The sequence below is a fragment of the Sinohyriopsis cumingii genome, chromosome 9, assembly GCF_028554795.1.
Source record: "Sinohyriopsis cumingii isolate HCF-2022 chromosome 9, ASM2855479v2, whole genome shotgun sequence".
Classification (NCBI taxonomy): Eukaryota; Metazoa; Mollusca; class Bivalvia; order Unionida; family Unionidae; genus Sinohyriopsis; species Sinohyriopsis cumingii.
Window position 1 is genome coordinate 108,806,062 of NC_142969.1, and position 12,557 is coordinate 108,818,618.

A 12,557-nucleotide genomic window follows, 5' to 3' on the forward strand; every position below is an offset into this window, starting at 1 on the left:
AAGATGCTACTTGGACAAGTTTTTCGAGGCAAGGGCTAACACACATACTAAATGAACGACTTTTTAAGTAACTAACACACACTACATGAACGACTTTTTAAGTAACTAACACATACTAAATGAACGACTTTTTAAGTAAATAACACACAGGACATGAACGACGTTTTAAGTAACTAACACACACTACATGAACGACTTTTTAAGTAACTAACACATACTAAATGAACGACTTTTTAAGTAACTAACACACACTACATGAACGACTTTTTAAGTAACTAACACATACTAAATGAACGACTTTTTAAGTAACTAACACATACTAAATGAACGACGTTTTAAGTAACTAACACACACTACATGAACGACTTTTTAAGTAACTAACACATACTAAATGAACGACTTTTTAAGTAACTAACACATACTAAATGAACGACTTTTTAAGTAACTAACACATACTAAATGAACGACGTTTTAAGTAAATAACACACACTACATGAACGACTTTTTAAGTAACTAACACATACTAAATGAACGACTTTTTAAGTAACTAACACACACTACATGAACGACTTTTTAAGTAACTAACACATACTAAATGAACGACTTTTTAAGTAACTAACACATACTAAATGAACGACGTTTTAAGTAAATAACACACACTACATGAACGACTTTTTAAGTAACTAACACATACTAAATGAACGACTTTTTAAGTAACTAACACACACTACATGAACGACTTTTTAAGTAACTAACACATACTAAATGAACGACTTTTTAAGTAAATAACACACAGGACATGAACGACGTTTTAAGTAACTAACACACACTACATGAACGACTTTTTAAGTAACTAACACATACTAAATGAACGACTTTTTAAGTAACTAACACACACTACATGAACGACTTTTTAAGTAACTAACACATACTAAATGAACGACTTTTTAAGTAAATAACACACAGGACATGAACGACGTTTTAAGTAACTAACACACACTACATGAACGACTTTTTAAGTAACTAACACATACTAAATGAACGACTTTTTAAGTAACTAACACACACTACATGAACGACTTTTTAAGTAACTAACACATACTAAATGAACGACTTTTTAAGTAACTAACACATACTAAATGAACGACGTTTTAAGTAAATAACACACACTACATGAACGACTTTTTAAGTAACTAACACATACTAAATGAACGACTTTTTAAGTAACTAACACACACTACATGAACGACTTTTTAAGTAACTAACACATACTAAATGAACGACTTTTTAAGTAACTAACACATACTAAATGAACGACGTTTTAAGTAAATAACACACACTACATGAACGACTTTTTAAGTAACTAACACATACTAAATGAACGACTTTTTAAGTAACTAACACACACTACATGAACGACTTTTTAAGTAACTAACACATACTAAATGAACGACTTTTTAAGTAAATAACACACAGGACATGAACGACGTTTTAAGTAACTAACACACACTACATGAACGACTTTTTAAGTAACTAACACATACTAAATGAACGACTTTTTAAGTAACTAACACATACTAAATGAACGACTTTTTAAGTAACTAACACATACTAAATGAACGACGTTTTAAGTAACTAACACACACTACATGAACGACTTTTTAAGTAACTAACACATACTAAATGAACGACGTTTTAAGTAACTAACACATACTAAATGAACGACTTTTTAAGTAACTAACACATACTAAATGAACGACTTTTTAAGTAACTAACACATACTAAATGAACGACTTTTTAAGTAACTAACACATACTAAATGAACGACGTTTTAAGTAAATAACACACACTACATGAACGACTTTTTAAGTAACTAACACATACTAAATGAACGACTTTTTAAGTAACTAACACACACTACATGAACGACTTTTTAAGTAACTAACACATACTAAATGAACGACTTTTTAAGTAAATAACACACAGGACATGAACGACGTTTTAAGTAACTAACACACACTACATGAACGACTTTTTAAGTAACTAACACATACTAAATGAACGACTTTTTAAGTAACTAACACACACTACATGAACGACTTTTTAAGTAACTAACACATACTAAATGAACGACTTTTTAAGTAAATAACACACAGGACATGAACGACGTTTTAAGTAACTAACACACACTACATGAACGACTTTTTAAGTAACTAACACATACTAAATGAACGACTTTTTAAGTAACTAACACACACTACATGAACGACTTTTTAAGTAACTAACACATACTAAATGAACGACTTTTTAAGTAACTAACACATACTAAATGAACGACGTTTTAAGTAACTAACACACACTACATGAACGACTTTTTAAGTAACTAACACATACTAAATGAACGACTTTTTAAGTAACTAACACATACTAAATGAACGACTTTTTAAGTAACTAACACATACTAAATGAACGACGTTTTAAGTAAATAACACACACTACATGAACGACTTTTTAAGTAACTAACACATACTAAATGAACGACTTTTTAAGTAACTAACACACACTACATGAACGACTTTTTAAGTAACTAACACATACTAAATGAACGACTTTTTAAGTAACTAACACATACTAAATGAACGACGTTTTAAGTAAATAACACACACTACATGAACGACTTTTTAAGTAACTAACACATACTAAATGAACGACTTTTTAAGTAACTAACACACACTACATGAACGACTTTTTAAGTAACTAACACATACTAAATGAACGACTTTTTAAGTAAATAACACACAGGACATGAACGACGTTTTAAGTAACTAACACACACTACATGAACGACTTTTTAAGTAACTAACACATACTAAATGAACGACTTTTTAAGTAACTAACACACACTACATGAACGACTTTTTAAGTAACTAACACATACTAAATGAACGACTTTTTAAGTAAATAACACACAGGACATGAACGACGTTTTAAGTAACTAACACACACTACATGAACGACTTTTTAAGTAACTAACACATACTAAATGAACGACTTTTTAAGTAACTAACACACACTACATGAACGACTTTTTAAGTAACTAACACATACTAAATGAACGACTTTTTAAGTAACTAACACATACTAAATGAACGACGTTTTAAGTAAATAACACACACTACATGAACGACTTTTTAAGTAACTAACACATACTAAATGAACGACTTTTTAAGTAACTAACACACACTACATGAACGACTTTTTAAGTAACTAACACATACTAAATGAACGACTTTTTAAGTAACTAACACATACTAAATGAACGACGTTTTAAGTAACTAACACACACTACATGAACGACTTTTTAAGTAACTAACACATACTAAATGAACGACGTTTTAAGTAACTAACACATACTAAATGAACGACTTTTTAAGTAACTAACACATACTAAATAAACGACTTTTTAAGTAACTAACACATACTAAATGAACGACGTTTTAAGTAACTAACACACACTACATGAACGACATTTTAAGTAACTAACACATACTAAATGAACGACTTTTTAAGTAACTAACACACACTACATGAACGACTTTTTAAGTAACTAACACATACTAAATGAACGACTTTTTAAGTAACTAACACATACTAAATGAACGACGTTTTAAGTAAATAACACACACTACATGAACGACTTTTTAAGTAACTAACACATACTAAATGAACGACTTTTTAAGTAAATAACACACAGGACATGAACGACGTTTTAAGTAACTAACACACACTACATGAACGACTTTTTAAGTAACTAACACATACTAAATGAACGACTTTTTAAGTAACTAACACATACTAAATGAACGACGTTTTAAGTAACTAACACACACCACATGAACGACTTTTTAAGTAACTAACACATACTAAATGAACGACTTTTTAAGTAACTACCACATACTAAATGAACGACTTTTTAAGTAACTAACACATACTAAATGAACGACGTTTTAAGTAAATAACACACACTACATGAACGACTTTTTAAGTAACTAACACATACTAAATGAACGACTTTTTAAGTAACTAACACACACTACATGAACGACTTTTTAAGTAACTAACACATACTACATGAACGACTTTCTAAGTAACTAACACACAGGACATGAACGACGTTTTAAGTAACTAACACACACTACATGAACGACTTTTTAAGTAACTAACACATACTAAATGAACGACGTTTTAAGTAAATAACACACACTACATGAACGACTTTTTAAGTAACTAACACATACTAAATGAACGACTTTTTAAGTAACTAACACACACGACATGAACGACTTTTTAAGTAACTAACACACACGACATGAACGACTTTTTAAGTAACCACCAGCACATACCATAACAATGCCTTTTTAAGTAACGAGAACACACTATATGAATGACTTTTACGTAACTAACACAATACATGAACGACTTTTTAAGTAACTAACACACTCTACATGAATGACTTTTTAACTAACTAGCACATACTACATGAATGACTTTTTATCGGACTAGGACACACTACACGAATGACTTATCCATATGATATGTAAAATGTGTACCAAATACAATCCATAAATCGGGGCAAGCCTAATTTATAATTACTCATTTACTTGTTTTATAAACAAGACCTTCATGGACATTTAATATATATATATATATATATATATATATATATATATATATATATATATATATATATATATATATATATATAGAGAGAGAGAGAGAGAGAGAGAGAGAGAGAGAGAGAGAGAGAGAGACAGACAGACAGAGAGAGAGACAGACAGACAGACAGACAGAGACAGACAGAGAGACAGACAGACAGATACAGAGAGAGAGACAGAGAGAGTATTTATAGCAAAGACAGACAAGGCAATCGACTGACGTTAACGACAAACATAAATGCATGCAATAAAGTGAAACCACTGCAGTGTGTTTTCAGTTAGTATTTTATTTGTTTAATATATCTATCAAACACTTCGTTTTCATCTGTATAACACAATATTGCCTACTAATACAGTCATAGTATACCAAGTGTATTGGCAGTGTAGCTAATTATCAAACCATTTCATTTCCACAGTGGTTTATGCCCCAGTCCTAACAGGTGTGGGACCATGTATGTACACTAACAACACATTCAGTCTATAGTTCAATAACAATGTTTATGTAAATATAAATCTTTCATTTTACATATGTCTAATAAAATGTGGCATCAAAAGGCTATGGTCACGAAACAGAAAATGAATTAACGAAAATAGACACGTGTATTGGCAGAGACATATATAACACATTGAGACTCCTGTCGCTTTAATCGGATGCAACTGTAGTGCTTTAAACGATCATTAAAATTAATGCGTTACATAGGATTTATTGTTTCATTTTACTTACAGTTCATGGTTTTGAAATTGTTTAATGTAGATATCTTAAAAGGACCCTTCCAGATCGTTGCTAAAATTGCAGCTTTATAATATATTTGTAACTAAAAGTGTGGCTTGATAACATGTTTGTAACTAAAAGTGTGGCTTTATAACATATTTGTAACTAAAATTGTAGCTTTATAACATATTTGTAACTGAAAGTGTGGCTTTATAACATGTTTGTAACTAAAAGTGTGGCTTGATAACATGTTTGTAACTAAAAGTGTGGCTTGATAACATGTTTGTAACTAAAAGTGTGGCTTGATAACATGTTTGTAACTAAAAGTGTGGCTTGATAACATGTTTGTAACTAAAAGTGTGGCTTGATAACATGTTTGTAACTAAAATTGCACAGTACGTAATATAATAACTCGTTTATACCAAAATAGTATTGGGCATGGTCAGCGGAACTGCGTGCACCATGCCGGGTGAAAATCACAAGCACTACAAAACATTACAATCTAGTCATCAACGTTTACATATTTGTATGCTCGTAAAAGGACGGATAAACCATGTAAATAAAATATTTGCATGATAAACCATTACCACAGGTCAAGTCATATATTTATTTTCACACATTCACACACCCTCCAACAGTGTGTGAAAATTCAAGCAATTCATTTCCAACCCTAAAACGGAGCAAAACCAAACGAAATTGTGAAAATCACAGTAGCAAAGGCTTATCAGGCAACACCCGAATATGTAAAAAATTTTTTAAAAAATCTTGAAAGTGGATTACAATGGGAACATGTTTCTGTAAATTTCTTACTTTGCGAATTGTCAAGCAGGTCGTACTGTAAAGTTAGTCCTAGCTCGACAACCTGTGATTGCATTTAATATCACACAACTGACATAAGGTTTTTTCGTAAATGAACAAAACTATAACTCCACAATTCTTACCGCAATCGGACATGCATTCATGACACATTTGCTAATAATGTTTTTGTGGGGCTGGATGCTAATTTTTATGTAATAGGCCAAACAAAGCGGTCAGTAGTGTATTTGGTGCAGGAAGAACCCGACAAGAACCACCGATTCACGGGAAGCTAGGTATATCACATACCCACGATGGTCGAACCGAAAGTCTAACCCATGCAGCCGCAGCCACAATGAGCCCCCCCCCCCACCTCCAATAACGATGGACATACTATGTGACTCGTATTTTACTTTTTCATCTCCACATATTTAAGCCCGTGAGACAGAGTGTGATATCTTTCTGATGAAGTTGCTTTCCATGCATGTTGTTATCGTATCAGTTGCAACAAGTTTGTTTTCCGTGAACAATTCGCTGACTCAGCACCATCCCATAACGTCAATCTAGCACTTAACAAGTTCGACACTGACGCGCCTCTTGCATACGTTGCTGTTTGTTTTGTTTAATTTTGCTTTGTTTGGTTGGCGTGGGTAGGGGATTGGGGGTTGTGGCAAAGTAAAGATGCTACTTGGACAAGTTTTTCGAGGCAAGGGCTAACACGCATCTTGAATAAGTTGGGGGGGGGGGGTTTGAGTGTCAAAGTTAACACTATCTGGTCACGGTGAAGAAGTGCCATTTATAAATAAAAGTATGCATGATTTGTAGAGCTTTAGTTTCTGTAGGTGTGGCACTTGAAATTGAAGTATTAAGTTTTCCATAAAAAAAGCTCTCTTCACATGCATCTGTGCCTGCATTTATCAGCTTAACCAACTGCAAAACCACTGTCATGTCTCCACAGATGAAAGTTTGAAAAGGCCAATATAATATTACACTATGATAAATAGGGGACAAGGAGTCAAAGCAAACTCATTAGGGCGGTGTATTGGTTTACATAATATTACTATATCAAAATGAATAAATCAACAAGACTTAACAGACGTGCACAGACCGTATGAAGGAAACCCGAGAGAAATCACATTAAATTTGAAAGGACTGGAATTGAAATGAATTTAGTATGCATTAAGTTGATATCCACGTGAATATATTACACAAGTATTCAGTTTGCGACATAACCTTTTACGCCGTAGATACACGGTTCAAAATGTAGAGGTTATTGTTAAACCGAGGTAAAACCGATGACATTACGAACCAAACAGAACATAATTTAAAAATGATTCAATGTCAGCTGTTTCAACGCTGGATAATTTACAAGAATTCGACGATGAAATTAAATTTGTAATTTTATCATTTAAAAATGTCGGTAAGGAAAGATCTGCTATTTGATTATAGATACAACAGCACTTCCATTGGTTAAATATTAGAAAAAAAGATCAAGGAGGTAAAAAAAAAAACACGACTGGAAGTTGGACATCATTGCTTGGACCGTTGTTTGTTTATAAACAAGTTGATTGGACTCGCACTTCATTTTAGTAGTTCTCGAGCATCGAACATTTCAAATTAAATTGCTTGATTGTAAACACATTGATTGGATTCTTGCTTCCATTTAAGTACTTCTCGCGCATTTCAAATTAAATACACAACAAAGTGTCTATCAGTTTCGGGGTGCTATATGGTAAATTCTGCTGCCTTCTGGGGTAATATACGTCCCTTCTTTTGATTGAAAGTATTTCAAAGGGGAAATTCCCATTCATTTAATCTTTGCTAATAAATATGAACACAATTTAAAATAACTTAACATTTCACGAGTTGGTACCCTCGTATTTACAAGGATGCCAAATTTGATCATAAAGATTACAGGTACAGGTTTCAGTTTGAAAAGGCGTGCTGTTACCTGACTCGGACACTTTACGCCTCTACGCTATTATCAAGACTTGAATGAAAGTGCTCACAATAACAATAGAGTTACTATACAAGTGTCTCCAACTGGTAAATGGCGGAGTCGTCACTGTGCATGGAACTGAGACCGGTATCCGAATTGGAATCGTTTTCTTCGGTTTTGACGTGGGTATGGAATGGTTTTGGTGGGATGGCTGGGGGCAACGAGTGACCCCATGAAGTAAAAGGCACTCTGTGATCCCTGGGGTCAAAATTTTCCCTGTTGTCCGAATCTGAATGATCTACACTCAGTTCCTCTGAAAAGCTGGATTCGTCCCAGTTATATTTATCCACAAGTGAATCTGCTTTAAATCTAACTTTAGACTCGCTTGAGCCAATGGCGCCATTTCGAGGCTGGTCTGACTTTTGACCTTTGCCCTGTTTTAAAATAGGTTTCCTCTCGGCCACGTGCTCGAGACGAGTTCTTTCCTGTACACGTTCTACACTCCTTGACCTTTCCGAAGATGGATTCCTATCATCGGAAATTAGCTGCTGGTTTGTTCGATACCCATTAGAATTATGCACTACTTTGTTTTGATTAGTTAAAGCGGATGTATCATATGAATATAATCGGCTTACAGGTTGTCCAGCGTAATGATACTCGTTATTCCAGTTTTCTCCTGTATGAATTTGTTCCAAACTTTCAACGTCCGACAACTCTTTTTCAAGTTGTTCAAGAAGCTGACTTTTATCCCTGAGTTTCAATTCATAAAACTGAATCTCTTTCACAATATCCTGACTTTTGTATTGTTGCATAATAGAACTTGACACAACCCTGTTTAATTCCACATGAAATTTCGCTAACTCATTTTCAACACTAACTTTTGAATCCGAATCACTTTCACTAAGTCTCGACTTACAATATTCCTGAATCATTTTTGCTAACTCCTCAAATTTCAATCGCTCACTTTCAATCTTCTCTTCAGTCTGAATTATTTTATCACAAAACTCTAAATATATTTCCGTGTTTTCGACTTCCACATTTGCCAGAATATCATCCAGACCATCCTCACTCATTCCTTCAATGTCCGTATTCTGGCCATTTTGTTGAATCCTACTGAATTTCAACTTTGACTCGTACTTCTCAATCAGTTGATCCGTTTCTGACACCCTCTGGGCCAAATCCTTGAGCGTCCTTTCCTGAGACAGAATCATTTTCACCAGAGTTTCCATGGATTTCAACCTTTCAGCTGTATTCTGACAATAACTATGATGACGATCACGTGACCGGTGACGACTTTTCCGGTGTCGTCTTCTGGTTAATGAAAATTCTCCGCTATATTCTAATTCGTCAATTCGTCTCAACGATAGTTGAACGTTTGCTTGCTCAGGTCCCCAAGTTCTCCAAACCTTAATAATTTTTGTTCTCCCTTGTAACGGTCTTTCAACTTCTCGCCATTTTTCAAAGATGGCATACTCCTGGGTTGACACAATGTCATGTATCCCATCATTGCATAATAATGCATAAACAACATCGTCACATGTCGTCCGTTTCGTTAATCCAGTGACCCATTTCTGGGTTCCATTAACCCAAACTGGAATCTCTATTGATCCCGACTGGTCATCCATCTGAAAATAGAATACAGGGAAATAAGTGCAACAATTCGACACAATTCCAAATCTTAACACTTGACAGGTTTACTTTCATAAAATTGCACCCCATCCCCCGTAACTGGGCATCATAAAAATGTTCCCACTCCCATAAGTGGGCATCATAAAAATGCCCCCCCCCCCCCACCTCCCCCGTAAGTGGTTGTGGACACACACTGAATCTTAACCGTAAGGTACAGCAACTGCTTCGAGGATAGCCAACGTTTCTTATTTTGTACATTGCTTGAAATACTCGCTTGTACACTCTTAACTTTTCTGAAATCTAGTTTAAGAACAGAATATCGCTGATTAACTAATCAGCAAAAAGTAAAATAAGTATATATATTCTTAAATAATTGACTTAACCCTCCCAGTACTTTTTCTTTATTACTCTAAACCGTGATGCCGTGATGAGAATTACTTAGTATACCGCCGTGTTTTGTGAGTGGCGAATTTCTTTTTACCACCTAGCAAAAGCTCTTTACGAAGTACCTATCAAACCTATACAGCAAGCGAATGAAACTTGGAGCCCGACATCATAAGACGTCATATCCGATTCTCGATATCAGTTTACATTAATGAGCTAGGAACATCAGAAAATGAAATCTAACTAGAATCGAAACGGTACATGCATGAACTAGAATGGGGACAAGGATGGCGAGGTACACTACGTACTGTCATTATAAATAGAAAGAGACATGCATGATAATAAAAAAAAATTAAAAGTGCACGAAGAAGGGAATAGCTTGTTATTTCATGCGGGAAGGAAAGAAAGATAATGACTGCGTACTGTATGTGTTACTGCCACTATGAAGATAGTACTATTGTTGATGCAATGTCTTGTTGGGTATCACCCCAGAAAGCGTCTAAGCTGGTTACTAAATTTAACAGCCATATAGTTGATGGTACGACTTCATGGAAACATGCATAAAACGTTGTACTGAATTACGTTATAAACGAGCATACACGTTTCAAGTTAGTGAACATTAATAAAATGTGTTGTTAGGAAGATTAAAAACATCCTTTAGTTTGATTACAGTTACACATTTATGGACCAATTTAACTGATCAACTTTGCGTGAAAAGATATGTGTCAAGACCTCACGTATCGCAGTTGAATCTTTGCCATACATTAGGAATTAATTTGTACTCTTTTCACTATACACGAAATTTGGCCGTAAAGAATTAACATCCTACTAGCTTGGGCGAGTGTGTGTGTGTGTGTGTGTGTGAATAAAACCTTAACATGTTTGGTTAAAAATTGACATCCCACTAACTTTAGCGAATACGTGTGTGTGTATGAATAAAACCATAAACTATTTGGTTAAGAATTGACATCCCACTAGCTTAGGTGAATAAGCGTGTGTGTGTGTGTGTGTGTGTGTGTGTGAAACCTTGCACACAATTTACAAAATTAAAACCGAATACGACTTCATATTCGGGATTTCTCTACGAAGTGCGAATGAAGTTAATACCATATTAATCGATGTATGTATCATATAAACAAATAAAGATCCAAAACAAATCATATGTCCAGGCAAATACATAACTGATAACAAGTATACATTTGTCAGCTGAAGCAGTGAATACCGGAAGAACACTTCAGCCAGATGCAGAATCATAAGCTCTTTACTAGGTGATCTCAGTTTCTGTCAACCAACAAGAGCACTTTATTTACTCATGAATTCATCCGAATGTCAGCACCGTGTGTGTCACAAACGTGGTATGAATCAGCAGAACGTAATTTACACAGAAATAGGTCCACAGACTGGTTAACTGTTCCCATCAAGGATCGGTCTTCTCCTGCCGTACAATCATTTCCGTTTGACACGGTGATGTTAATAAACATATTATTTCTTTGCAAAATTGATCTCTGTGTCCTCACCGGAACTATTGTATTCCTACCATTGTCACAGATAACATCTCAACAGTGCAGGGTGATTACCGCTGTGTCAATGTTTTGTTTCAATTCATTCATCGCAAGCGCAAGAGCAGAGCTTTGGACCTGATTATCGTGTTTACCCAGTTACGGGATCGGGTTCGCGATTGGCTTTTAGACCCATCACGAGGTTAAATCAGTTAATCGGCGTTCCACCGTACAACAATGACGCCTAAATTGATTATGCTGTGCTTGACCGCCAGGTCAAAGGCACTATAGACATTTTTCGTTATGCTGATGGATTTGATTAGCATGGAAGATACGGAATCAAAACAAGCAATGTACATCAACCACTGAACCTTTGTTAAGGTTTATGAACAGTTCATTTGTACTGGACAACGTCAAACTCCGATGAGATGACTCATACTACCGGGAGTGTTATAACCCCAGTTATGTTAGATTTTATTTATCTCTACAACGGTCGGACATTGAGAAATCGCATTAGCTTATTTAGATTGGGGTTTGTGGTGTTTTGGGCTTAACGCCATTTTTAAGCACATGACAGCAGGTACATAGGAACCAGCATGTTTGATGGAGGAAAACTCCGGTAAGAGCCACTGACCCATGGGTAGTTAATGGCACACCGACCCATGGGAAGTTAATGGCAAGCTTTATCATATACCCACGTTGGTCGTGCCGAGGCTCGAACCTTCGCTGACAGATATAAGATCTGTAAAGACTAGGGTCTTGGACCACTCGGCCACCTCGGGGTCCCATCTTATTTAGAAAATGATTAATGATTGTTACTGATTTCATTAGAACAATGAATAAGGAGTATAGTTATGATTAAACAAATATTGGGTTGTTGTTGC

At 34.8% G+C, this 12,557-nt stretch overlaps 1 protein-coding gene across 2 annotated transcripts in view; it reads right to left on the reverse strand.

The window, feature by feature from the left end:
- Positions 1–4,984: 4,984 nt before the first annotated feature.
- LOC149792453 (ras association domain-containing protein 9-like) overlaps positions 4,985–12,557 on the reverse strand; it is a 107,642-nt gene continuing 100,069 nt past the window's right edge. For both annotated transcript variants that reach the window (XM_089971035.1, XM_089971036.1), the window contains one exon: positions 4,985–9,786. In XM_089971035.1, coding sequence (XP_089827161.1) covers positions 8,248–9,786 — 1,539 coding nt within the window. In that variant the 3' untranslated portion in view covers positions 4,985–8,247. The remainder of the gene's footprint in view (positions 9,787–12,557) is intronic.